The 27,917-nt window shown below is 55.9% G+C and overlaps 1 protein-coding gene across 5 annotated transcripts; it reads right to left on the reverse strand.

Annotated features, from left to right (window-relative positions):
* RRBP1 (ribosome binding protein 1) lies at positions 1-27,917 on the reverse strand. 5 transcript variants are annotated; one of them, XM_063328034.1, is made up of 24 exons: positions 27,809-27,917; positions 20,313-21,014; positions 16,379-16,527; positions 16,064-16,186; positions 14,912-15,064; positions 14,468-14,586; positions 13,491-13,644; positions 11,490-11,628; positions 11,005-11,192; positions 10,779-10,816; positions 9,547-9,637; positions 8,270-8,362; positions 7,821-7,913; positions 7,642-7,722; positions 7,453-7,542; positions 6,918-7,010; positions 5,345-5,416; positions 5,065-5,160; positions 4,527-4,610; positions 3,087-3,179; positions 2,092-2,175; positions 1,516-1,614; positions 851-994; positions 1-567 (listed from the first exon to the last, which is right to left on the reverse strand). In XM_063328034.1, exons 2-24 carry the CDS (start codon positions 20,992-20,994, stop codon positions 529-531), a joined length of 2,997 nt encoding a protein of 998 aa, XP_063184104.1. In that variant the 5' UTR covers positions 20,995-21,014; positions 27,809-27,917; the 3' UTR covers positions 1-528. The 5 variants fall into 5 exon arrangements, with proteins under 5 accessions (XP_063184104.1, XP_063184105.1, XP_063184103.1 ...); XM_063328035.1 differs by having other exon boundaries at positions 27,805-27,893; XM_063328033.1 differs by lacking the exon at positions 27,809-27,917 and adding an exon at positions 22,146-22,347.

Genomic DNA, 27,917 nt, shown 5'->3' on the forward strand with positions numbered 1-27,917 from the left:
ACGTCATTTTAATTGCATCGACACCCAGAAATACACAAAAGGATACGTGCCAAGAGCCACCCATCAAAAGAGCGGCTTCCTTCCATGGTGGGTCTGACTTTCACACCTCTTTCATTCCAAAAAAAAAAAAAAAAAAAAAAAAAAGAAAGAAAAAATATATAATAATAATTGCACCGGTTGATGTACAAACACAGTCTTCCCTTTTCACACATTCGTGGGTTCTGCATCGACAGGAGGGTGAAGCCCCAGCGCTCGCCCCAACGTGAGCGGAGCGGCTCCCCGGGGAACAAACGCTTGTACAAAAACAGTATGAAGATTTTCTTACAGACATACGCCTGCAGTGTTTACTGGCTGGGGTTTTTTTTTTTTGTGGGTTTTGTTGTTTTTTTTTTAAAGTTTCAAAACTAGGTTTTGGGTCACTAATGGCTTGTATCTTTTATCTACAGTAAATTCAGCATATATTTTTATTTTTAGGAATGTGTAAGGCATTTTGGTAAGTTGAACGGTAAGGTCTAGGTCACAGACTCGTCAAACTGAAGTCCCTTCCTTCGAACTGTCCTCTTCCCCCTGGAGAAGGAAAACAGAGGCGGGTTACGCAGCTGGGTCTCAACTTCATTCTCATGGCAGCTCAAGCATCAAAGCCATGTCACAGATGGGCCAGGTCCTGCCTTCTGGGGAGGGAGAACCATGACCACCATCTCGTGTGGTCCTGGGATTCCCAAAAGCCACCCGGATGGTTTCTGGAAGCACGTGCCACCTGGCCTCTGGTTTTAAACCACTGCCTGACATGCGTTTCCCCACGGCCTCCGCCGGCATCGAGGGGAGGGATGGCTGTGGCCGCCACACGTACCGTTTCCTGAAGCTGTTCTTTCAACTTCTTCACCGTTTCTCTCTCTTTGGCCAGTTGGTCCTGGGTAACCTTCAGTAGCTCCTGTAGTTTGGTTGCTGCCTGGCCCAGGTCCTTTGTTAATTTTTTTTCTTTTTCAAGTCTTTCCTACATGGGAGGCAAAAGAAGGCATCTGCCTGAGCCTCCCTTTGCTATCTGGTGACCTTCTCCCCTCCAAAACACCTTGGGTCACCTCGGATCTGCACCGAGCCACCTTGGTGGCCACTAGCCAGAGGAGTATCCAGCTCCCTCCTTGCCGTAGGGGTCAGGCGTCACCCCACCAGCTACAGCTCAGTCTGGCTCCCTGGAGACGCCGTGGGCTGAGACAACCTCACGGGAGCACAACAATTTCCCAATACATGAAGAGCCCAGATCGTGAAAGTGTTTGCTCAGAGCATCACCCATATCTTGGCCAACATGGATCAAGGGGCTGTGACTTGCACCCTGCTGTCCTTCAGCCACGTCGGAGCTCACAGCCACCCCTGGGGCAGGGAGCTACCTGCAAGGGAACCATCTACCTTGCCCTGCCATCCGCAAGAATGATAAATCATGCCCACAGTCCCACTCAAACATGGCTTTTGCTGTCTTGGCTGAGCACCAAGCACAAGAGAGCAGGGCAGCCAAATCACCTTGAGATGCTGGGCCTCTTCCGTGTCCGAAGCCGCTGCGTTTTCAGCGAGTCGCAGCTTTTCCAGCTCCGCTTGCAAACTGCACGCCGAGCTTTGGGCCTGGAAGGGGGACACAAACCTCAATAAGCACATGAGCTAATGGCAGCAGGCACCTCCTGCGTCCTGCCCCATGCAGACCCTGGTCCCCGGTGGGACCAGGTGAAGAGTTAGTTAGGTTATACAGCCGCTGTCGGACGGTTGGATGCTAAACGCAACGCGTTGCTTTTCCTGATCCTGCTTCCACCGGGAAGATGGCACTTCTCGCCAGAAACAGCAGGAAACCCAGCGGAAGCCCTCGATCCTCAAGGGAAAGTGCTGGCAAAACCCATGGGGGGACTGGGAGAGGGGCAATTCGAGGGGCCAGCAATGCCACAGCTGCTGCAAGAAGTTCTTCGGATGTGTGAGGAAATGCGACAATGTCTGAGATGCAGAGAGGGATGGGGAAAAAACCCCTCAAATTAATTCCTCAAATTAATTATTGGGCCAAGAACCCATTAAGGCTTTGCAAGCCCTTGTATCCTCCTCGCCCGCACCCACCTCCTCCAGCTCCAGCGCCAGCTTTTGCCGCAGCACTTGCTCCTTCTCCACCAGTGTTTCGTTTTGCTCCAGCTGGGTTTTCAACTGTGTCGAGAAAAGGGTAAAACGCCCAGAAATAAAATTTAAAAAAAAAAAAAAAAAAAAAAAAAAGACCCAAAAGATGAGCCAGCGGGGACATCACCAAAAAATCTGGGCTAGACAGAAGAAATGAAAACTGAGGCTTTCCACGGGGCACCAAAGGGCCACAGGTACCAGCGTCTCCACTCCACACAAAAGCCAGGAGGATGTTGATGGTGAGCCCGGGGCTTGGCTTTGCATTGCTAAATTTTTCCTGCCCTTCAGGCAGGGCCAGCTGGGACTAGGCACGAGAGGTGCCCCATAGCGGAGGACGTGCCTGGCAGGTGCCTGTGCCCGGGAGAAGGCTCCACACTTAACGGGATTAAAGGACGGAGACAGAGCTCGGCTCGTGGCAGCACGGCCACCAGCCAGAGGCGTTAGCCTGAAAGGGAAGAGCTGCTGCTAATGGTCTCAGCCTGGCTCCAGCAGGATTTACGGAGCCTCTGTAATCCTAATCCCCACCGGCTGGGAAGGGATCCCGGCGCAGCTCTCTTGGGGTGTCCCCTTCCTCTGAGGAGACCCAAGCCTGAACCCAACGGGGCATCGTTGTGTGGCGATGCTGGCCCAAGGGCTTGCAGCACCTCCTGCCCGCCTCCCCCAAAACCCTGCCAGCCTGATGCCATGACGGAGGGTTCCCAAGGGGAACAGCCTGGCTAAAGCCGGCTGGCGACTTGTTCCCAGCAGGAATAGGACACATGGTTGAAGGGACTGGGGAGGGGGCTGGATTCCCCCCAACACACAGGATGGGACACGACACAGCCATGACAGCCCTGAGCAAAGCCACGTGCGGTTCTCCATGCGGTTAGAGAAGGTGAGACAGGACAAGGGACACAGTTAAGGGTCAGCGCCTCCACGGGCAGCGGTCTCACCACCCTAACCTCGAGGGGCGCAGGCTCGCTGGGGTCAGCTTGTAACCCCACTACTTCTCCATCCTGCACGTGGCTCTTCATCTCACTCAACTGCTGCCTGACCTGGAAGGAGGACCAGCAAGCCTGGCTCAGTTACACGTCCCCACCATTAGAAGACCCACAAGGACCTGTAGGTAAAGTTTGTCGGCTTTTTTTCGCTTGCGCACGAGCTGAAAACGTCTGAAAAGCCACCTCAGTTTCTGCGAGGCTGCGGGACGGTGGCACCTAACCCGGGCAGCTTGAGGCACGACAGCTCCTAGGGGTGCAGAGCACGTGCCCCCACGCCGCCTCTGCTCTCCTTCCATCACTCACACCTCGGTTTAAAGCCGCTGCTGAGGGTTTGCACTAACGTAGCCGAGGCGTTAAATAAAGCAATCGAGGCAGGGTGGCATCCATCACAGCTGGGATGGCTGGGGAGGCAGTTACTCGAACACTGCTCCCCTCCCTGATTAAAATCCCAACCCCCCCCCCTCCAACTCCACCTACCAGCACTCCACCCTGCGCTGCAGCAGTTCGGGTGGTCAAGCTGCAAGCGGACAGCCCGCCTTGCTCAGAAGCAAGGGAAGGTCACCGCGGTGAACACAAACGCGTTCCACCCTTAAAATCGCCCACCCACCTAATGAGATTAAAGGCTAACGACGACCCCACGGCACGCTCCCTCGAGAGCAAGGGGCTGCACCGGCTCGCTGAGGGAGCTGGACGGTGGGGGCTGCGAGGTGGGGAAGAGTCACGGCACCCGAGGGAAACCATAGTCCCGGCTCGCTCCGCTCTGAGCCGCTCTGCAAGCCAGCCGCACCACCCAGGATTTTAAGTACAACCTCCTGAGCCTCTCCCAAACAAAGTATGGATTTACAAGCAAAAGCCCTCATGGTTTTGGCAGGTCTGCGAGCTCTCCTGGCCCTATACCCCAGTCCTCTCCCCAACTTACCCGCAGAAACCATCCTCCAGCTCCTCAAGGGACCCCTCTGCAGGGGCTGCACAGCCTCAGACCTCACATCCACGGATGGATGGATGGATGGATGGATGGATGGATGGATGGATGGATGGATGCTTAAGGCACCCAAACCCCTGCCCCAGGGTGGTGTTGGGGTAACCACCATCCAGCGGTGGGGCGGATGATTTTTTTCTGCTACTTGCCAACTTGCCCAAGCCTTGCCGCTCTGCCTTCCTTCCCACCCCTATCACGGGAGGAAAGGCAGGCGAATAAAAATCTCCTCCTGGGTCTCAAACATCCCCTCTGAAAGCCGGATCGGTCTGGTGCCCGGCAGGACCGGGTTTCCCCGTGCGCTGGCTGTCTTTCCTCCCCTCCCCAAACCCGCAGGGAGGATGCCGGCCCCACAGGTGGGTTTGCAAATCGTGCCCAGGCAGAGCAGCGAGGTCCCAGCAGGGCCCTCCGGGGTCCCCCCTTACCAGGGCCAGCTCCTTGCTCTGCTTCTGCGTTTCCGTCTTCGCTGCCTCCAGCTGCTTCTGGGACTCTGACAGGAGCTGCCTCAACTGCCGAGGAGGAGCAGAAAGAAAGACAGAAAAAAAAAGTCGTCCATTTATGCACTTGGTTTTGGAGCCCTTTGGCCCAAGGAAGCATTTTTATGGTGCAACATCTTCTCAAAGAGGCCACGTTGGCATCACTTGCTAACCTGCCTGCTGATACCTGCTCAGCGAGATGGCAGTGAGACAGCTCCGTCTCACCTGAGCCACGGAAATCCCAAGGCCACCGGGGAGCAGTGGACAGCATCTCCATACAGATCTCCCTGTCCCATCATCCTGCCAATGGATCTCCTGACTTTACGTGCCTACAACCCAGACCGGAGCAAACACCTCCATCTGTCTTCTCTTGCTTTGCAAAGTTGCAGATCCCTGGGGCACTCCCCAAATCCCCGAAACACAGATGGGCAGTAAGTCAGTCTTAGAAGAAAGAAGCGTTTAAGAAAGTAACGGCCACCACACTTACGACTTCAACTTCTTTTGTGTAGTTTTGGCGTTCGGAGCTGGCTGTCTCCAAGTGATTTTCCAGTTGTGTTTCCAGAAGAGAGGTGTATTCCTTTAGCTGGATTAAAAGGGAGGAAAGCAGGAGGGAGCTGACTGAGGTCCAACACATCCCAAACCTCCCATGGTCTAAGCCTGCCTTCCCCTGGACAAGTCAGGAGCTGGGTCCTGACTCAGCCCAAGCACAGCACGCGTCCGTCTGGCACCTGCGCGGGGACCTTCTCCCATACCCAAAAAAGCCTCACCTGATCCGTGCTCTGCAGATCTGCTTTCAACTTCTCCACCATGTCTTCAAGGGATTTCAGCTGAAGTTGCGACTAAGCCAGAAAGGATCAGAGAAGGTCAGTGAACGGCACCTCAACGTGGACACTAAGCACCTTTTGTTCAACCAAAAACCAGTCAGTGTTTCATTCCCACCTCCCCCACTTCATCCTGTACCCAAGTGCGGAAGAGACCCGACACCAAAGCGGAGCTCCACAGCCTGCAGGGCAGGAGCTCCTCTTCTCAGGGAGGACTAGTCCAACAAGCCCAGGCTGTAAATCGTGGAATAAGGCAACAGCTTTTGCCTGCAGGACTTCAGCTGGCTGCAGGCAGCTTTCAACACCCGAGAAACTGGCACCGGACTCAGTGCAAGTTTCCTACTGAAAGCGCCTTTGGTTTGGAAGCAGCAAGGTAGACTTTCCAATGAGGTGTCATGGACTTTGCTATTAAGAGAAGCCAAGCTATCAGGAAAAGCACGGGGTTTGCATTTAAACTTGGACTGATTTTGGAAGAGGACTCCACGGTTGCTGAATTTTTTGGAGAGGAATTCACCTCTTCTCCACAGAGAGGCAGGACTGCTCTGGGGCCTGGCCTAGCCACCAGACGTTCATCCCATCACGCATACCCTGCTGCCAGCACACACCAGCAGCCACGTCATCCCCCTGCAATCCTACACCAGCCCTCGGCAGCGCTGGTGCTGCAGGAGCCAGCAACGGGCTGAGAACTCAAAGATCTCTTGTACAAGAGCTCCCCCACCTCCCTGCGGCCCCAGTGAGCTTCAAAACCCCACGTGGTGGATGGGGAGCAGCCAGACCATAGAAAGTAGCTTCATCTCAGTTCTGCATTCAGGACGGAGGAGGTAAGTCCACTTTGCAGAAAAGGCACGGCCAGCCAAGTTCTCCTAGACTCCAGCTAAGTCACGAGAGCTCAGGAATCATGCTCCCCACCAAACTCCTGGGCAACAACGTCTCTCTGGCAGCTGCTGGCTGGCTTTTTAACTAGGAAGAGCAGTACCCAGAGCTAGACAGACAGCTGGACCCAAAATTATGTGCAGTACGTGGCTTGGACCTCAGCTCCTTTCTGAAGGCTCAACGAACGCCACGGTTAACACGGGTTTTGAGAGCAAGCCAAGTTCTTCTGGAAATGGGAGTCCAAGAGTCCAGCACGTGCTCTCCTCCCATCAAGCCAGGGCCCACCAGGAGGGCTCAGCCTGATTTCCAAGCATTGGAGCTTGGATTACTGAAGCGGTGACGTGGTTTCCCAGCTACCATGCCTGAACCGGGGAGCTACAACCATTCCTCCAGCTCCACTGGCAGGGTCTAGGCACACACCAGGCAGGGAGGTGGGATCCAGGAGAAAGAGAGGCTTAGCTGGGCTTCTTGTCTGCTGGTTTGGTGACAGGAGAGGTGGATTTGGGAAGAGAAAGCCCCTGTGTCTCAAGAATTCAAGGTCGTCAGGAACAGTTAGGGTCACCATCCCATTTACAGCCAACAGCCCCTCTGCTCCTGCACATGCAGCTCCACGAGCAACAAACCCAGGTGGGCCCCAAACACGCACCTTTTGGAGTTCCTCTTCAGACGCTGTGAGCTTTGCTTTCCACACCTGCTCCTCCTCCTCCACGCTCTTCTGCAGGTCTCGCAGCATCCCTTCCTGTTGGCAAAGCCTCAGCTGAGCCCGAACCTCCTCCAGCCCTCCCAAGCCAAGCAGCATCAGGGCTGGAAGCCCTGGCATACCCAATGCTTCTCCAAGGACTTGGGCCAAAGAACAGGTGACAGAATTACATGTCCCTAGGTGGGGCTAGGGACTCCCAGCAGGCTGGCTCAGCCACCCTACTCCTCAGAGCTCTTGCTGTGCCACATCCCACCACCACCAGGAAGGTTTACAACACAATTTAAGGCTGAAGAAGAGCTCTAGAAATTCAGGTTTCTCCTATTCCTCTGTCTCACTGGCAAATAGTCTTCCACACGGCAGCCCCCCGACACACTGAGGGATGCCCATCATGAGCCCACGGCCAGCCTGGGCTGCCAGAAGACCTCTCAAGAGGTATTTCTAGTGGAAGACCAACACAGCTGCAGCCAAGGCTGCAACTTACCGTCTCTGCAAGTATAGTTCTATACTGCTCACATTCTGCTTGTAAAGTGCTTTGCGCTTCCTCTGCCTCTTTTAATTTAAGTGCTGCATCCTGAAAAGAGAGGGAAGGAATGGAGTGCGAGGTGAGGAAAAGAAACGAGTGACCCTCAGGCACTCCCTCACCCCTCCACTTTCCAGCCCCTTCACTGACCGGGAGCTCTGTTGTAATCGTCTGCTGCTTTAGCACATCCATGGTCTTCTCCTTAAACTCCTGTAGCCACGTGTCATAATCCTGAGTTTGAAAAAAAGAGGACGGGGAAGAAAAAGGAGGCTTAGACATCTGTCCTTCCCGTGTGGTGGATGTGGGGGTTTGAGAAAGCCCGCGCCCACCTGCTGCGAGGACACGGTGACTCCGGGGAGGGCAGAGAGCAGCGTCTGCTTGGTTCGTGTCTGGAGCATGTCCAGCTGTTGAGCCAGCTCTTCCTGTAAGAAGGACAAACTGGCATGGGATGGAGGTCTGGGGCACCCGCCGGCCAGGCTGCCAATACCGGTCCTGCTTTTCGGTGCCTACAGGGGTGAGCCGGCACGAGGAAACCAGCCAACAGAGAAAACTGCTGCCCCTGAGAACCACCAAAACACCCCTTCCACTTCACCCGTGACCTGTACCGGGGATACATGGCCCTCAAGACAAACTTTGGAGAAGCTGGCAGGAGGGTTGGGCCAGCGCTGCTCCTCAGAGGAGGCAGGCAATCCAGGGCAAACATCTCCGGTGGCTCGGGGAGGCTGAACATTTCCCTTACAACACCAGCATCACCACTAGAGAGAAATGCCGGGCTCACCTTTGCTTTTGTAGCAGCAAGTAGTTTTTCCTCACATGCCTTTTCCACCGTGGTCAATGCTTCCATTGCTTTCCAGTTCTTCTCGCGAAGGTCCTGCCGAGACCACACACAGAGGGCAATAAGCCACACATCACGCCGAAGGCCACCAAGATGCTTGTTGGCACTGTGGAGGATTTCAAAGCCTCCACTCAGGAAAATGGGCAGCAGCCCGTCACTTTGCTAAGGGTCTTCCAACCCACTGCCCACGTGCGCTCCTTTCTCCTCCATCCATGCAGGGGCCCCAAGGCAGCACATCACTCAGGCAGTGGCCTTGAGGGAGCAGACCAGAGCTGGATGGAGGTGAGAGCTCCAGAAGCAGCCCTCAAGATGCCCAGAGCTGCCTGGAGAGGACACAGGCCAAGTGTGGGGCTGCAAGGTCGCCTCCACGCAACTGATACCACCTTGTAGTAGAGGGATAAGCAGCAGAGGAGCAATGGGGTGTGAGGGATCCCTGCTCAGGGGACTGACTGCCTTGACCCTGCTGGGATAGGATCTCCCTGGCTTACCAGGTCCTAAACCTCCCAAGAGGACAGGGGACAGACATGCTGCAGCCCATCACCTCGATCTGCGCAGCCTGCTGGGGGGATTCCTGCTCTCCAGCAGACGAGGCCATGCCTCACGCGCTCTGCGAGGCTAGAAGAGCCTCTGGCCACACCACAGAGCCATCGGTAGCCAACTGTGATGGGCTGTCATTCAAACCCCAGAGATCTACAGGGAACTGCTGGAGAGGGTACAGCAAAGGGCTACCAAGATGACAGGGGACTGGAACACCTCTCTTATGAAGAAAGGCTGAGGGATTTGGGTCTTTTTAGTCTGGAAAAGAGACGACGGAGGGGGGATCTTATCAACACTTACAAATATTTACAGGGTGGGTGTCAGGAGGATGGGGCCAGGCTCTTTTCAGTGGTGCCCGGGGACAGGACAAGAGGTAATTGGCACAAACTTGAGCATAGAAAGTTCCATCTCAACATGAGGAGGAACTTCTTTACTTTGAGGGTGGCAGAGCCCTGGCACAGGCTGCCCAGAGAGGTGGTGGAGTCTCTGTCTCTGTAGACATTCAAAACCCGCCTGGACACGTTCCTGTGCCACCTGCTCTGGGTGACCCTGCTCTGGCAGGGGGTTGGACTAGATGATCTCCAGAGGTCCCTTCCAGCTCCTACCATTCGGTGATTCTGTGATCTGGGTTTTGGAGGAAGAAATTGTGAGCAGCAAAAGCTGAGCCCAGTTCACTCACGTACGTTGTTTTTAATCTTCTGTTGCTCCATCGCCTCTCGCAGCTCTGTGGCTTCCCTTTCCAAGGACGAGAGCTGGTCCGTCTTCTCCTGAAGCCTGGAAGGGCAGGACGCAGGAATGAGTCTCAGCAACCACTTCCCTCCCAGACAGCAAGTTGTCGAGAAGGGGACCACAGCCATTCCTATCCCCATCTGCTCCGGGATCTACGCACAGCGGGAGGAGGAGGGAGTGGGACTGAAAATCACAGCCCTGGCAATGCTGGAGTGGGATCTAGTTTTCTACCGGCTTACCAGCAATAAAAAGCAAGCAAGTGGCTGGCTGGCTGTACACTCAGGACAAGAGGAAGAAGTAAGCTGATCCAAAGGCCAGAAATTCTGGCTTACACAACTGGGACTGCTCCCGACACACTCCCGTCCACAGCTCGTTAGGCTGAGATAGCCCACAGTTCTGCATTTTAAAAGTATCATCCTACTACCTTGAGCGACCATAAATCAGGGCTGCTGACTAGAGCTTCCCTCCACACCCTCAGCTCCACCATCTGCCCCGAAGGGAGCCTCAGCTTGGGCACATCAAGGAAGGTTCAGGTCCTTGACATGAACCACCCAAGTCTCTTGGGGGTCCCAGGATAACTAAGCAGCTGCCCTCCTTTAGAGGAATGCTGGATGCTCGCTGGCAGTAGGGGCATCTGAGAAATCTTCCCTCCGTGCAGAGCCTGAGCCTTCCTGAAGGCGCCCAGCACATGGACAAGGGGCAATAGGCATGAGTTGTGATGTGGGAAACTCCAATTAAATGCCCGGAAACCTTTCTTCACTCGGGGTGGAAGAGTTTATCAAACCCTGGAATGGGGACCCAGAGAGGTGATGAATCTCTATCCTTGGAAATACCTGGAAACACCCCTAAAAAACCTCCTCTGGCTGGCCCAGCTTTGAGCAGCAGCTTGGATCAGAGACATTCCACCCCCAGCACCAACACCACCAGAACCTCCTGTTCCTCAGGAGCAGTTAGCCTCCGTGTGCCTGCCAGCAATTACAGTCTCACTTCAGAAGGGACTGGCTGTTATTTGGGGCCGGCACTGGAGCCAATTAATATTTTAAACAGCTGTGTTGGCCAGGATTGACCTTGTCTTCCCAGCTTCGCGGTCCCCAAGCCTGCCTAACGGAGGGCTCAGGGAAGCCTGGGACACATGGACAGCAAGCTGGAGGTGCCGTAGCAGTCTCCATGTGCACCTCAGACCCACCTTGACTGCAGCTGCTTCATTTCTGCTTCATTGGCTGCCTGGAAGAGAGAAAGCACTTTCGTGACGTGTCTGAGGCACGTGATGTGGGTCACCCCTTTCTGCAGCATCCCAGAGGGGATCCCAGAGCAAAGGCAGCCCACGTACCGCGCTAACGCAGCGCAAAAACACTTGCTGGAGCGGTGCAACCCCCTCTCCTCCTCCCACCCCAATTGAACGAGCACGCGACCTGCAAGCCTCTGTCTTTTTCCGCCTCCCTCATCTGGCCTGCCTCCAGCAGAGCTTCGATGGATTTGATCCTCTCCAGGAGCTTCGTGTTCTCCGAGCTGGCATCCTGCAGCTTCCCCTTCACGTTGTCCAGCTCCAGCAACTTGCTTTTAACCTCTGTTTCGGAGCTCAGCAGCTTGGCCTGCAGTTCTGTCAGAGGAAGGGGCAAATAAATTTGGAGACTCCCCACCCGTCCCAAGCAGGACCCTTGGGCAAAGAAGCCTTGGCCCTGGATGCTTTCAGGAGGCACAGAAAGGGCAGGAAGGGAGAGGTATTGGAGTGGCATCCTAGGACAGGACTATGGACCAGTCCTGCATCTTGCTCGCACCGACACCGAGCATCCCAACTCAACCCCAGGTCTACGTGTCCTGCCCCAACCAGCCCCACCAGCCTTGAAAGCTCCAAGTCTGTCCCACAGCTCTCCCCGTGCTGATCCGAGGTCCTCACCAGCAATGCTCTGCTGCTGCCCTTTGGCCTTTTCCGCCTCTGCTAACAGGCTTTTGTAGCTGCTCTGGGTTTTGCGGAGCTCGTCGCTTACTTCGTCCAGCCTCTTCTGCAGCGTCGCCTCCACCTCCCTTTGGGAAGCCTGCACGGCAGAAAGAGAAGACTTTCCGTAGTGTGCCAGGCACCCCGGCCAATTTGAAGCAAAGCTCCATGTGTCGCATAATGTTATTTTTAAGCTGTGCTGTGGGGGGGTTTAAGTCATCCTTCCCCCACGCTCCCCCTGTGCACGAAGCATCTTGCCTCGCGCTCGCGTTTTATCATTTGCCAGCCCTCAAGTGGGAAGCAGACAACACCCGAGCGTCTCGGTTCTGGGCCAAGACCACGGCCATCTTCTTCTTCTTCTGCTCCGGAGAGCTAAGCTCTGAAAAAAACCTCCTAAGGCCCTGGTCCTAATGCAGAGCCCCAGCCCAGCAGGGAGAGGTACTGCCACGGTGCTTAACAGGACAGAGACACCCAGCCACATGTTTCCACACGCAGAGGAATTTTCTGTGCGGTTTGGCCCAGGGAAAGCAGCGAGGAAGAGGCCTGGCCAAGACAGGCACTTCCAGGGGGAAGGCAGAGGAGGAGGAGGACGAGGAAGAGGAGGAGCGTGCCGCAAACCAGCAGCTCTATGGGTATGAGTCGCAGCGTTGCAGATGGAAAGACATTGCTTTGCATGGAGGGGACAGAAGAAGGTAAACCAGCAGCCCGGTCTCTGGCTAAGTGATGCTTCCAGAATCACTTCCAGAAGTAGGGCTTCTCCATTTTCTGAGGACTTGACCCCATATCCTCAGCTCAGAGCTCCCAGGTGTTACCATGGAGCACATTCTCCCTAGCACCACAGGCACCTTCAATACATCGCGGGCTTTAAAGTCTTCCAGCTAGTATGATTTATTTAATTAGAATTAAGGCGTGCAGCAAGCTGACAGCTCGGGAGAAGTTCTCCTAAAAGCATGCCTAGAAGCTGTTGTTCTGAGCCAGGAAAGCGGCTTCTGCCTTCATGCCGGCAGCGTGCCCACGTCAACCCCTTGCTCCTCACCTGCAAAAGCAGAAGGGGACAAAACCAGCCCGCCAAAAAGAGATGTGCATCCCCAGGTACCCGAAAAATTAAGACCAAGGATATTGAAAGCCCCTTGCTCTAGGATCACCTCTAAAAAAAACATTTTGGCATGCGCAGGTAAAGGTCTGCACCACCACAGCCCCTTCGTAAAGAGGCCAGAGCAATTTGGAGACCACAGGAGGTGCAGGAGGGACACATCACACCCCCCCACCCTGTCTGCCCGCCCTAGGAGAAAGAAGTGCAAGTTCTCAGGTCAGGGGTATGTGGGATCAATGCTCCCAGCCCCCAGCTTCACCGAACCCCAGCAGGAGCACTGCCACCCCTGCAGGAGATGCTCTTCTCTGCATGGATACATCCTGCCTGCGGGCCATGCACCACTGCTCCGCCACCAACAGCGGGCTCACAGGCTGTACTTGGGAGGTGTCCTTTAAACACCCCGAAAAACCCCAAACCCAGCCACACCTTGGTGACAACAAAAAAGCCACAAGCTCTACCTCCTGCACCAAGGAAGGAGAGTAACAGGCTGACAAACAGCTGAGTCGAGAAAGAGCACCCACGGCCAGGGGGTTTCCTCTCTCACCGTAGGGTACCACCCAGCAGCGTGTACCATCTAGGCTTCCCCCCCGACACCTTCACACCAAGCTCGTGAGCCTCACGAGAAGAATGGCTTCAACCAGGGCATCATGATCCCTGGGCTTTGCTGGTGGGGCTGCAAAAATGCACATCACATGTGACAAACTGATTGCGTGGGGAGGGCGGGGGGGAGGCAATTAAGAGATTCACGAAGCTGTGGATGCTCATCTCCCTCCAGGCTCTTCCCGTGGCCAAGCGCACAGATCCCATGCCATTTAGCCACCCGCCCCATCTCTTTGTGAGGGGAGCGGGTTCGCCGGCGCCTGCCTGACCTGCAGCTGCTCGATCTGCTTCTCGGAGGCCGCCGCTTTGATCTCCCAGCTCTTCTTCTGCTGCTCCTCTTGCTGCAGCACCTCCGATTTCTCCGACAGCTCTTTCATCAGCTTATTGCACTCCTGCCGTAGCTTGGCCAGCTCAGCGTTTTGCCTGCGCCAAGAGAAGCAGGGTTATTTTAGCCCACAGGCCAGCCAAGCATCTCTGATGTTACCTAGAGGGGGACACACATCCTCTTGTGGGCCTGATACAGGACTTGAAACATCTTAATGGTTGCGTTCGCCTGTTTCTAGGACACGCCTGGTCCTTCGGGGAGGGGGTGGAAAGAGCTGACAAATCGCTTTTCAAAAGCCGCGTTTCAATCACAGGAGACATTCCTTTCTCATGAAGTAGAGGACGCGAGGATCTGCGTTCCCAGACACAAGAGGAAGCGCTCTAAGCAGCTGGAGTCCGGTCTGTAATTATTTTACCGCTGTTAAGCACCAGCCATTTCAGACTTTCTACAAAAAGGAGCGTGAAATCCTTCTACCTAGCTCCTATTTGTTCTGCAGGCACCGGACAGATCTCGGATCTCTGCAGCATCACTCCTGTCAAAGAGCCAGCTGCGTTTCTTCTGGAGTTTGAGAGTATGAGCTCCCCTAAGGGGGGAATCACCAATCGCCACGGCACCTTCTGGCCCCTTCTTCCCCCCTCTGCAGCCTGCTGGCTCTAGCATCAGCACAGATGACTCCCAAAGCAGAGAGGGTTTCCCCTGCCCTTCTCCTTGGCATGGGGAAGAACATCCTCACTTCCCCTGCCAGCCCCCCCAAAGGTCCTTTGGCAAGTTCTTCCTCGCTCCCCACTCTACCTCCAGCCAGTTGCGGGGTCTGCGGAGGCCCCTTCAGGAAAGGGGGTGACCAAGCCTGATGGACAGCCAACCCCCAGGGTTTGCCAGACAGAGGGCAGCCCCAGCCTCTGCCCCCCGCCCCGGCCTTACTTGCTCTCCGTCTGGCTGGTGGCCTGGTTGAGGGCATCCCTCAGGATGGAGTTCTCCTGCTGCAAACGAGCCAGCTGCGTGTTGGGGCCGTTCTCCAGCTGTTCCTGCAGGGTCCGGATCTAGAAGAGCCCAACAGGGGTTAATGCCACCGCTGGCCCCTTTGCTCTCCCTGTGAAGCCCATGTGATGAGCAAGTGGGACTGGCAACACAGAGGGGTGTCTACCGATGCTGACAGCCTCCAGGGATGCAACATCCCATGAGGATGTTCCCACGCGCCTCTACTCCCTCGAGCACCATGATCCAGGAGCATCACAGGGTTTCGCCCCTCCTCAAGGCTCCGGTCCCCTCCCACATCTCAGTCTTCTCCAAAACACCACGGCATCTGCCACCAAAAGCCACCCGGCAGCCAGAGGAGGAAGCTGCAGAGCACAGCGTGGGGCTCACCTTGCCCTGGAGCTGCTGCGTTTCGCTGACGTGGTCCTGGTAGCTGGCCTGCATGCGTGCCTGCACCGCAGCGATCTCCCGCTCACGGGCGAGCAGCTGCTCCTTCAGCTTGCCCTCCACGGCCACCGCCTTGGCCCGCTCCGCCGCCAGTTCCTTCGAGGAGAGAAGTCCCCCAGTTAGTCCTCAGCGCACGAGTTTCCCCGCCTTAAGGGGATGCAAAATCAGTGGCCTCCTAGCTCAGAAGACTCAAAAGTTCAGCCCTTTCGGAGCTGCCCCCGTGCCCAGCTATGCCATTTAGCACTTACATTTCCTCCTGCATTTTGTTTTGGGCTCTGTGGCCACTGGATGCCACTGTTGCTCCACATTGGGACAGCTAAGAGAAAGGAGTGAGACAGCCTGGAATTTTTAATTTTTTTCACCCCCTGGGATCAATATCACCACACGAAGTTTGGGGCAAAGCAGGGGAATTTTAAAAAAAAAAAAAAAAAAAAAAAAAAAAGATTAAAATAAATATCCACCGCCTCCGTGCCGAGGCAGGGATGCTCTGGGCTGGGCTGCCCATGCAGTCGGCACAGGCAGGGGTTTAGCACAGCACCCAAGCACCCTGGAGGGTTTTGCCTTCTCCTCTCCTCCCTGAAGGCTACCGGGTCCTGCCCGGTGCCGAGCCCAGCACGGCAGGCATCCGTTGCAACTTCCAAAACCTTAAAAAGAGGTGGAGATGGGGGTCTGAGTCGGGGAAGAGGGCTGTAAATAGGGTCAGGGTCCTTAAAAAGAGATGGGCCATCTCTTTCTCAGCTCAGGAGATCTGGGGAGAGACGAAAAGGGATTTATTTTCCTTCCTAAAGCAGCAGAAAGCTGCAGTCTCCTATGGGAAGGGCTTTCCCCTGCTTCTCCTGCGGCTGCCAGCAGGTGTTACCCTCTGGCTCCTTGGGCTGGTGCCTTCCCCGGCTGGATCAGGCCCAGGATTTGAGGTCAGGAGGGGATCTTCTACCCTTTTTGGGTGGGGAAAACAGCAAACAGGTGAAAGGCCCAGATATCTCTTGGGCTTCACCTCCAAGGGGGATGAGATGCGGGGAGCGGGAGGCACACCGAGGTGACCATGACAAGCAGAGCCCATGCCGGGGGATGCCGGGAGGGTGGCGTGCTGCTCACCTTGCTCAGCTCCCGCAGCTTGTTTCTGGCAGCGGCCGCATCCTCCTGCTCGGCAGCGAGCTGCTTCTCCTTCTCTTCCAGCTGGCGTTTCAGGACAGCGACTGGGTCACCTTTCTGCGTGGCCTGCCAGGGCGGGGTGGCACATCAGTGGGGATCACCAACTCCAGACCCATCCCCTCCACCCCACACACGTGGGATTCTGCCCTCTGCTCCAGGGGAGCCAGCGTGCCCGAAAACAGGGCGTCTTCCCTCCCCTCCACACCTCCCGAGGCTTGGTAGAGCAGCGGGCGACCACGATGGTGCTGGCAGCCCTACCGTGTGCCAGGTGTCCTGGATGATGCCCGCTTTCTCCGTCAGGATCTCGATGAGCTGCTGGGCCTCCCCCTCGCTGAACACCATGCTGCTGAGGGTGGACACGAGCGTCTTGTAGGGCAGGTAGAGGGGCCCATCCGAGTCCGCGGGTGCTAGGGAGGGAGAAAAGAGGGGTTGGGACCGCTCGAGCCGACGGCAGAGCTGAGTAGCATCATCTCAGTTGGCTTCAACCCCACAACTGCCATTTCGAACCAGCATCCACCCAGACTTCCACAGTCAAGTTTGGTACCCCTCTAACTGAAAGCAACATGAGAATTGCTGGAGACAACCCTCACCTGAGCCAGCTGTCTCCTCTGCCTGGCTCTACTACTGGTCCCACCACCTTCCCACCATCCCCCATCAACGGAGTGATTCCCAGCAGTGGGATTCCCAGCCAAGGACCAGAGATGTGTTGGGCATCAAAAGCTGGACCGCACCATGATACAACCTTGCTGGGGGACATCACCCCATGCAATGGTGCCAGTGATGCAGAGCGCAGCAAGGTCATCTCCTGCCTTTCACCAGGCAGGTTTGTTCCAGCTCTGTCAAGGAAACAACACAACTCCAACTCCTCCCTTTCCCTGCTGCTAAGCCAGGAAAGCCAACGAGCATCAGCGACCATCATCCTGTCGTAGGACCACAGTGCACATGGTCACGATGGATGGAGGGTGGCGGGCAGTGGTTTAGGAGTTCCTGCACAGTATCTATGGCCCAGTGAGCTTATTTTCCTAAAAAATCCCGGAAGAAAAAGCACTTTGGCCTCCAATAGCTCCAGAGCCTCTAAAGACATTAGCACGAGGGTCTCTTGATCGCAGAGCTCAGACCCCCCCCAGGCAGCAAGGTCAGAGAAGAAGGAGAAGGAGGAGCTGTAGGCATCGGAGAAGAGATTCCCCTGCAGCCCCTGGAGAGGAGCCCACGCTGGAGCAGGTTCATCCTGAAGGACTGCAGCCCACGCAAGGCCCCACGCTGGAGCAGGGAAAGGCGTGAGGAGGAAGGAGCAGCAGAGAGGAGCTGGTATGGACTGACCACAGCCCCCGTCCCCCTGTGCCACTCAGGGAGGGCAGGCAGAAGAGCCAGGAGGGAAGGAGTGACGTGGAGCCTGGGAAGAAGGGCGGGGGGGGGGGGAGTTGTTTTAATTTTTTCCTCTGTTTCACATCTATTTGAATTGGAAATAAATCAAATTAGTTTCCCCCCAGTCGAGTCTGCTTTGCCTGTGATAGTAACTGCTACGTAATCGCCCTTTCTCGATCTTGACCCAGGCGCTTCCCCATCTTTTTTCCTCCCCCATCCTGTCAAGGCGGGGGGAGTGAGAGAGCGGCTGGGTGGGCGTCTGGCAGCCAGCCGCGGTCAACCCACCACAGCAACACCGTGGCAAAGCCCAGGAACGCCCAGCAGCTCCGGCACACGCCGTTTGCTCCCGGCTTCTGGTAAATCCATTTGGGATGGCCAGCGCTGAGGGCCTGGCAGCAGCCAAGCCTGTCTGTCTCCCCAGCGGCGGCCGCTTCCCAGCGGCTCCGCCGGCTTGTGCAACCGGGGCCCCGAGAGCTTGGCTCACGCTTTCCTCGCGCCGGCGACAGCGGGGACGCAGGACAGCACACCACCTCCCTCGGCCCCGGTCCCGCTGGGCGGAGGGACCCGCCACGCGAAATGTCGCCCGCCTCCCCTTGGCCTGGCCCAAGCGAGCCTCGCACGAGGCGGGCACCGTGCAAAAACCCCACCTTGTAGCTGGAGCAAAGGCAGCGGGGGCAGCCTGCCAAGCCGCGGCAGAAGGAAGCCGACGCCGACGCCGAGCCCAATCGCAGGGTCGGAAACCTCGCGCCTCGCCGAAGGAAGCGGCGAAACAAGATGCAGCCCCGCGGGCGCGGCAAAGCCGCCATGGAAAAGGAGAGCGGGAACGAGGGGTCTGAAGAGCCCCTTCCCAGACCTGAGGGGAGACGGGAGACACGGACGGCCCTTCCGCGGAACCCCAGACCCGGCAGGTCGCAGCTCAGATGGGGTACCCACGCGTGCCTCATGGGCGAGCGTGGCTCCTGCTGTCACCTGGGATGCCAGCACACCCTAACCACTTGCAAGCAAGTTTTTGTGCAATGCAGGAGGCTAAAAAACAAACCACACAAGAGAATAATACCCAACACCGCTCTTGTCAGGTTTGCCATCTGTTTCGGTGCCGAGCATGTGTCTTTGAAGACTTCGAACACCCATTTTTATCTGCCACGGGATAATTTGTTGTTTCTGCCTTTGAGGAGGAGAGACCACAGCTGCCAAAAGGCCGCACACAATACCTTGGTCAAACTGCAGCCAGCTTCATGGTGCAAATACCGCTGAGAGCTTTCCTTTGAAAAATCCTCCAGGAGCACCTAAAACATCACTCTTGGCTTTTAAGACACACAAGACGTGGCACTTCATACCCAAAGGAGTGGATGTTCGGAGCAGCAAAAAAAAAATATCCCCAACTTAACAAGGGCTAGGAGTTCATCTCCCATCCATATTCCCTTCCTTGGCTTTTACAGCTTGGATTTGTGGCCATGTTTTCCCGTGTTAGAGAAGAGCATCCCTGCGGGCACCAGCTGCCTCCAGTTTCCCCAACACCATCGCTGCCATACGCTCCAGCAGCAGCTGCTCAAACCGTTTCAGACCTCATCACTATGTGGAGATGGCCTTCAGTAAAATCCTTTCCTCGGAGGGGCAGATACAAGGGTTTTAACCCAACCCTGAAGACCAGCGGCCGCAAAACGTCCTGCTAAATAGCAGGCCCTCTTCCAAAACATGGGTGTGGAAAGTGACAGGTCACACCGCAGCCTGGGTTTGGATGTGCTGGAGAAGGCTAGCAAGTAGGGGTGTCTTTTTGTTTGGTTGGGTTTTTTTTTTTTTTTGTAAATAAACAAAGAAATGAAACCTACGTGCTCCACATCACATCTTTGAGAACACCTGAGAGATTTCTTCCACAGGCCCATTATGGGAACACTTCTACAGGTCTGAGCGCTCACATTTTTAGTGCCTGTAATTATCACTTAACCAAAAATAAAACCCAAATTGTTCACATCGGTGCAACAAGAGGCAAGAATCCAGCTACGGAGCTGTTTCTCCCCTCCCTATGCCTATTTACAACCTGGAGAGTTCACAACCACCTTCTTTAATCTCTTCCACCTCCAAGTCAATCAAGTGAGGCATGAAAGATGATGAGCAAGTTTCCCCTTCCCTGTGACATATCCCAAGTCACGTCCCTCTAACCATTCTACGGTCGGTCCCCTGCAGTATAAAACACCTTCAATCTTCTCTACTCCAATAGGCTGGTTTTCAACTCCACTGAACTAGGAGGAAACTCCAGGAGTGACCCACTTCCCCGTAGAAGAAGAGTGGTAGAGCTCCTGTGTGCTTTTAATAATCAGGAGTGGAGGGGGAAAACACGTCATCTTGGCTTTCCACCCAGATGTCCAGCACCTTGGCAGCTGCCCCCTCTCCCAGGTCAGGTACATGCGCCTCCCGTTCATTCTCGGTGTGCAGATCTGCTCAGAGACCCCCAACGCAACAACAAATCCAAGAGGAACCTGTAACTCTTCAGCATCTGTGTGTTAGACCAAGGAGCTAAGCACCAAGCAGGGTTACCCGACGCAGGAGGCAACACATTACAGAGTGAAAACAAGTCAATAAACTCTTGACTTCAACTCTACTTCCTCCCAGAGAGAACTACAGTCCAGTACAGTACAGCTTTTTTCAACCCACCTTCCCCTTAGCATACGTGGTCCATCTCACCAGAGACAGCCTTTTTACAGCTGCCCTGGTTCCAACACTGAAGAAGAAGGAAGAGATCTCAGAATACGATAGCTCTGTTTTAGTAGCACCAAGACACGCTGCTGGCTTACTCGATGGGGATATATGCAGAGGAATTTGGCCTTACCTGGCTCGCTCTTCTTCTTGGATGCAGCCTTCTTCTTGACAGGTCCATCATGCTTCTGCTCCTCATGGGTTGGAAGAGCATCGGTTTTCTTGATGGCAACAGAGCTGATGACTGGAGCAGTTTGCTGTGTGCCAACTGGTGGCACAGCCACAACAGGCACCTCCTTAGGGGTCACCTCCAAGACGGAAGAACTTTTGGGGACACTGACAGGAGGCGAAGCCAACACCGGGCTAGGAGCAGGCTCTACCTTTGCCACCTTCTTCTCCTTCTTCCTCTTCTCCTTAGGTGATGGAGCAGGTTTCTCCTTTTCCTGGGGAGCCGCTGTCACTGCTGCGATTGGAGGCTCAACAGTTACGGGCTCGGGCACCACTGCAGGCTCAAGAACCACATCCTTGGGAGAGTCTGTCACTTCCTGAGTCACCTGCTGCTCCGGGATCTTTCCATTAGGTTTCTCTTCCTTTTTCTTTGCTTTTCCTTTTTTCTCAACAGGTTTCTCTTTCTTCTTTTTCTCTATTTTCTGCTGCTGAGTTTTCTCAAGCTCTTTGCGTTGCTTGGCCAAGGCTTCCTCGTAAGATGTCTCCTTCATGGAGAAGGTGGACACCAGGAAGATCCCGATGGCCGATATCACCATAAAACCTCCAAAGACCATAACACCCAGCGTCTGAGGGTCATACACATCCATCCTGCCTTATTCTTCTGTGCCTGCAAGAGACCAGAACAACAGTTAATAGGGGGAAAAGAAGAGATGCAACAGCCTCTCTGAGCAGGGAGTTTCATATGGACATCTGAGTCTCCAAATAGCACCATGCGCTGAAAAGACACTCAAGATTCACACAACTCTGGTGAGCACAACCTGCCGACACACCCCCAAGCCTGTGCTCCTCCACTACGTTGCCTACACGCAGTGGTCCAATTGTACCGCAGCAACTAATTTCACTGGCTGCAGCAATCTCCATAAGAACCAAAGAGGGGGAAGAAAAAAACAGGGATGCACTTGGAGACAGACACGAGCAACTACTCCTTACACGTCCAATGGGATGGTTTAGCATGACCCTAGGCGATACCTGCAGCCCTGCGGCAGTAAGAGAGCCCATTTTCAGACTCTTTGGTGCAGGTTGGCCAAGATCTGGGCTCTCCCTGGAGCACCTGGCCTTTTCACTGCGCCCAGACGCACAGCCAGGTCTCAACTTTGGAATAAAACATCTCCCCTGGGAGAACGCACGCGCAGGAGAGCTTTCCCCAGCTTTGCAGCAGCTCTGGCCTTCTCCCTTTGCCACCTGCACCCTGCGGCACTGCTGGCTTCTGCCCAGCCCGGCGGGGAGGACACGTGGTGACCGCATCCTGCCGGGTGGCTGCTCCCAGTGATGACAGACAACCCAGCAACGATGCCGCCTGCACAGATGCCGCACAGAAAACCAAGTCACAACCATTTCCTTGAGATGCAAATACCAATAAAAGTCCCAAGTTCAAGCTCAATAAATTAAAAAAAAAAAAAAAAAGCATGGTCATTATCTCATCTCCCCAATAGACGCCTGCAGGAAGAAGTGAGACTTGCAAAGGGAGCGCTGGATGTGGCACTTCTCTTTCCACCTCTGCTATTAGTGGCAGGCAAACCGAGCACAGGGTCCTTCCCACCCTTCTCTCCAGCCTCAGTTTCTCCACCCGTACGTAACACATGAAGCAGCAACGGAGACTGTAGTGCCTGGTCTGAGACCTGGCAGGCAGGGCACAGCCACGCACGGAGAAAGATGCTGCTGTCTCCGCTCCTCTTAAGCGCTGATTGAACCCCGTCCCTAGTTTCGAAGCCAACCTCTTCCCTGCTGCCCCACTCACGAGTTTCTCCCATCGGGGCGTCACCTCCACGTGGCTCCGAGGTGGCTCATGAACCCCCAGATGCTGAAGCCAGGCAGTTAATCTGCGAAGGGACACTTTCCAGGAGGTACCAGGCTGCAGTTTCTCGCCGCTGTGCCTCAAAACGTAATCAGGAAAATGCAGAAAGTCCTCGGCTATCAGAAGCTCCCATCCCCGCGCTTAACTGTAAACATTATCAAATTTCCTCTTTAAGAGGTTGTGGGTTGAGGAGGGAGGGAGGGGCTGGAAGGGGAGGAGGCAGAAATAAGAATAAAAACTAAGGAGATCAGCATCTTTTCAAAACCTCAGTGCTCGCAGGGAGAGACCTCGGAGCCTGTTCCTTTCTAGCAGCCGGAGCAGGGAACGGGCAGCCCGCTCTGCAGCTCAAAGCCACCCGTGCAGCCAAGGGGGGACACTGCAATGAAAAACTCCCCTCCGACAGGCGAGCAGGGGGTGCGGAGCTGGAAGGAGCTGCAAAGCGGCCGTCTCCCGTCGGAGTTACCCACCTGCCCGGGGAAGGATGTCTTAACCGGCATCCCAGCTCTCCCTGCCCGCCGCTCCAAGCATCCCCGGCGAAGCGGGAGGGAGCTGGCAGGCAGGAGGGCTGCCAACGCCAGCTGGAACCAGCCTCCCCTGGCAGGGACAACTTTCTACTCCGGGGCACCGCTCGAGATCCCAGCTGATACTACAAGGCATCGCTATTTCACATCCGCCCCGGCCGTTTCGGATTTAAATGGCCTCAGCCGGTTCTATCCCAGCACATCTGGTGCCAAGTCGCTCCTTTCTGACTAGGTAGCATGGCTTCAGGATGCTCCCCACCAGGACAGACAGATTATTCCTAACCTGCAGGCTGAAAAGGGCTGGATTTCCTTTCCCTGGCAGTAAATAAAAAGCAGGGCTGGAGAACACATACCCACGACCTTGCGCTGGTTTTAGGGCTGCACCAAAGCGCCCAGGAGCTGTTTTAGGGGCAGAACAAGGCGACCTGCATTCCTCACCCAGCAGCCCCGACACATTGGTAAAAATAAACCCTTCCTGACCTCACACCGCCACAGATTCATATTTAGATAAAAGTTTACTGCTCCGGCTTAGGGCAAGGGTATCACCGAGCACTGGCAAATGCACTCCAACCGCACCAGCTGCTCCTGCCACCTCCAAAAGCAGCTGGATGGAGCCCACAGAGGATGGGAACAGAGGGAGAAAAACAAAAGCAGCTGGATGGGGCCCACGGAGGATGAGAACAGAGGAAAAAACCCAAAACTCTACCACAGAGGCGTTCAGCACGCAAAGGATGGATAAGAGAGGACGGCATTATTAGGCAGAGACGCGGGCGGTGAGGTGGGTGAGATGGCAGTGCCGGATGCGAAGCCACGGTGCCGGAGCCCTCTGCCCTGTCCCACATCCCACCCCACACTGCTGAACCCCCCGGAGCCCTCGCAGGTGGGGCGACTGAGCCCCACGCTCCCTCTGCCCCGCGGGCAGCCTCACCCAGCGCCCCGCTGCAGTAAAAGCTGCCTGGACCTTGCCTCCGCTCAGGCTCTACAGCCAGGGCGAGATAAGGAGGCAGATTAGTCTTAAAGTCCTTCCTAGCTCCACAGAAAAACAAACAAACAAACAAACCCCAACTACCCCCTCCAAAACAAAACCAACACAAAAAGAAAGCAGCCCGGAGCACTAACCCAGAGGAGCTGTGGACCTGCTGGAAGAGCCGCGAGATGCTCGCGTGGGCCATTCGCAAAGCTCCCACCACTGGAACCAGAGAAACTGTTCCCAAGGACAGGCACGCCAGGAAAAAACCCGAAATGAAGAGTGAGAGATACCAAGCGGGCAGTAGTTACTCCCAGCGGTGCCGCCACGGCAAAGGGAAACTTTGGTCCTGTCTCACCGCTCGTGCCCCGCAGCCCACGGCGCGGGGCCGGACCCGGCAGGCCTGCTGCTGACTCCAAGGAGCAAGTTCCACCAGTAGAGTTCCTCCTGCGGTCGAGACTTGGCACGGACCAGCCCAACAACTCATTCGGAGAAAAGCCTATCGCTCCGGCAGCGCAGAGACGACAGCAGCAGGCTGCATGCTACCACGCGCGCTTAAATCAAACCAGGCTGGCTTTGGCATTCAGGGGATAAGGGAAAGTCTTCCTCTGGGAACTTCCTGATGCATAAATGCAAGCAGAAACGCGCCACAGTGCTTGCATGAGGAGCAAAGCTCTGCTTTGGCATTTCCTGACCTCGCAACCTTCGCCCTTCAAAGGGCTGCAAGTTTCCTCCTGGATTTGCACACCAAGACACAGTCCCCCACGCAGGAGCGTGTGCGCCTTGCCCTTCGGCAGGAAAGCCCTCCATGCTTCCCACCTGCACAAAGCCTTAGCCAGGACACGGAAAAATAGGGCACCGAAGGTACCACTGCTTGTCTGCTCGCAGATGCCTAGAGGATAGTTTCATACGTACAGGTTCGGCTCGACAGCCAGGCTTTGAAGAGGCTTGAAGACTTCAGCATCCTCCCCTCTCGTACCTTCTGCTCCTCCATAGGACTTTGTCCCCACGACGGCATTTTTCAATCTGATGCACAGGCTGCTTTGGGAGAGGGCTGTGTGCCCAAGGGGTGCAGGGACACCACCAGCTACCAGAGTCCAAGTTCGACAAATCAAGTTCACGTCCGACACTGAGCACGTTTACCTGCGTGAAGCTTCTTGAGCAGGTTCCTCCTCCACTCCTCACACATCCAAAACAGCGGAAATCATCAAATATCTCCATATGCAAACTCCTTCCCCAAAACAGCCTATTCAGACAAAGCTTTTCACCACCACCATAACAGCAATAAGACGGACAACTGGTATTTCACTCGGCCTTCTCACAGAAAGGAGCCAGCTGAAACGCTGTGCTCCGACTCTTCCATTCCTGTGGCTTTTTCTCGTTATCCATCAAACTTCCCATCATCCCAGATAACAGCCCAGGCAACCTGACCTCCCTCGCCACCTTGCACGTGCAGTCACCTCCGTTTGCCCTGAGCAAAAGCCCAACTCGCCCTAAGGAAGCAAAACCAGTAAAGCCCCGAGCCTCGCCAGTTTTTCAGCACCAAAAAAACTTCCAGGATGAACCACCCCACAGACCCGCGGCGTGATGGCACGGGGGACCACGCTCAGCGTCTTGTGGTCGCATTTGCCAGAGACAGCCGAGTGTCAAAAACCAGGCTAGAGCCTTCCCACCTTTTCAGCCTTTCCTCCCCTCTACGACCGCTTCCACGAAATCCGCGGGAATTCAGTAACTTTGCGACTGGGCACTTCACCAGCCCTGGTTTAAATCAGCCAGATGAAACACCAGGTGGGCAGGAGCAAAGGAAGGGACAGGTTGTGTAATAACTACTTATTAAACCTTATTTCTTGACACAGCCAAAGGAAAACGTATCTGTTATCTCCTCCCGGTCTGGATAGGCGCTGCAGATGGGAAGAGGTGCTCTTTGCCAGCAGGATGCTGTTCTCCCTGCAATCCAAGGCTTGTGTTTTGCCGTGGCGTCAAGGTGGCATCTCAGGTTTAGAGCACGGTAGAAGAAGAGGTGACGGGGTGTCAGAGGGCGGGGAAAGAGAGAACTGGGTCCGTGCAGCCGGGCCCTGCATAGCCCGCGGCAACACCTGCCTGCGAAGCACCTGCAGCTCCCTTTCCTCTACAGCACCGCCCGGCAGGTTAAGAAAACAAACAAACAAACAAAAACAAACAAACCACAAACAAATAAAAAGCTCTCCCCTCCCTAAACAAGCACACACAAGTCAGTCGAAGCTGGCTGACCCAACACGCAAGTTTCCAGGCTGAGATTTTGGCTTTTTCCAAAAGGCAAAATCATCTCCTGGGCCACCAGGGTGAGAAGCCAGCGGTGCCTAAGGGGCCGGCCGCTGTTCAGGGAGGGCACTGCCTGGCCTCCGGTTGGAAGAAATAAGGTCTCGTCTCCCTTCCCTGCCTCTGGTCTGCATCTTCCCTTGCCAAAAGGCACCGTGAGGGCAGAGATGTGGCCAGGAACAGCGTTCCTCCAGCACAAAGGAGGGAGAGGGCAAGGAAGAAGGGAACTGCGATGCCCAATCCTGCCGACAGCAGGGCAGCCCGGCAGCGGGAGGAGGCAGCAGCTCTGCCAGCAGGTAAAAGACAATCACCAGATATTCCTCCTGAAGCTTCTCTCCCCAGCCTGTTGCAATAGAGAGAGGCAAAAATTAAAAACAAACGACAAAAGCCCGGGGGCCGCCAGCGGGTCCTGCCCGCGTCCCCGCCAGCCTCTGCTTAAATACATCTTCTGCGTAAGTGACTGTGCATTTCCAGCCTGCCGGCAGCCTGTGTTACTCTACGCAGCAACACCAGATCGTCAACAGTTACAGCTCGACTTAATTGAACGTGTCTTAGCGGTCCATTAGCTCCAGCAGTGTGGCAGCGGCAGCCAGGCCCTCGGCAGTGCTGCCAGCTCCCTTCCTAAGCCTCGGAGTTAGAGAAAAAAAACCCAAAAGGCAGAAAAAACCATATATATATACACAAGAAGAGCGTAATAGCACCGTAACACAGCCGCAGCTCGGCTAATCTCTGCGGCGGCTATTATAAATTTTCTACCCTCCCTTCCCCAGCCCAAAGCGGGGTTTCACTGCCGGCCCCCCCCTCACAGCTTCGGCTGGGGGTTCGCATCCCAGGTAGCGCCCAGCTCCTTCCAGCCATTTCCCGGCGAGGGGAGGCCGCTGCCGTCGCATCTGCGAAGAGGAAAGCTGACATTTTAGGCTGGGACCCGGCCACGCGTGTGGGCGACGATGCTCTCCCCCGCCGGACCGAGGAACCGGGAGGGTTGGGGGGGGGGTGTGTGGGGGGGGTATGTGGAGGGGCATCCCGCCGACAAACCCGCGGGAAAGCTGGCGGCATCCCGTTTGGAAAGATCCCGGGATGGAGGGGGATCTCTGCATACGGGGTCCAACACCTCTCTCCAAATGCTTCGGGCATTGCTAGACCCCGTGCTGGGGACGGATTTTATTGCGGGGGGCGAAGGGGGTGGGCGGGGGGGGCGCTTAGTTAAGGAAAAAAAAAAAAAAAATATATATATATATATATAAGTAAAGCACAACCGCCTGAGAGCTGTGACCTTTTTGTAACCGCCACTTAATCAGATTAGTGAAATTCATCGGGCCGGCGCTGGGGCAGGGGAAGGGGTTTGAGCGCGGCGGGGCCCGGCGGGACGGGGACGACCCGGGGGGAGGCGGCGGGCGGGGCCCGTCCCGTCCCTTCCCCTCCCGTCCCTCCCCGGCCGGCCGCACACGCCGCCATTCCGCGCCGCGGGCCATTCATCCGCCCGACACCCCCCCCCCCGCCGCCACCGCCACCGCCAAAACGCAGCCAGACCCCAAACCCGGCATCCCGCCCCCCGCCACCCCGTCCCCGGTTCCACGCGGGACACCCCCTCCGCGGGTGGGAGCGGCGCGGGCGTCCCCACCCCACTCCACGTCTGCTGACAGCGCGGGGGAACGATGGGGGGGGGGGGGGGACGGGGGGACTGGACACCCGCCGTGTCCCCTCGCAGCGGGGGACAGGGTGTCCCCAAGGGCGACGCCCACGCGTGGAAGGGGCCGAGGGAAGGTTGAGGGGGGGACAGAGAGAGAGAGAGAGGAGGGGGGTGACCGCCCCTTACCCACCCGTGCCGGGTCGCGGTCCCCCCTCCCTCGCCGCCTCGGCCGTGTGGAGTCGTGGCACTTTCCGCCGCTGTCTCGCCGGGGCTCGGGGGCCGCCCCATCCCGCCCCGCC

This window comes from Chroicocephalus ridibundus, chromosome 3 (genome assembly GCF_963924245.1).
Source record: "Chroicocephalus ridibundus chromosome 3, bChrRid1.1, whole genome shotgun sequence".
Classification (NCBI taxonomy): Eukaryota; Metazoa; Chordata; class Aves; order Charadriiformes; family Laridae; genus Chroicocephalus; species Chroicocephalus ridibundus.

What these genes read in the sequence shown, in the direction of transcription:
- RRBP1 (XM_063328034.1), bottom strand. Translation starts at nt 20,994, where the DNA reads ATGGATGTGTATGACCCTCAGACGCTGGGTGTTATGGTCTTTGGAGGT. An exon ending in AGCAGATCGAGCAGCTGCAG is followed by an intron (nt 11,629 to 13,490) that starts GTCAGGCAGGCG and finishes TCTGCCGTGCAG; the next exon opens with GCTTCCCAAAGGGAGGTGGA. An exon ending in TCACCGTGTCCTCGCAGCAG is followed by an intron (nt 7,723 to 7,820) that starts GTGGGCGCGGGC and finishes TTTCAAACTCAG; the next exon opens with GATTATGACACGTGGCTACA.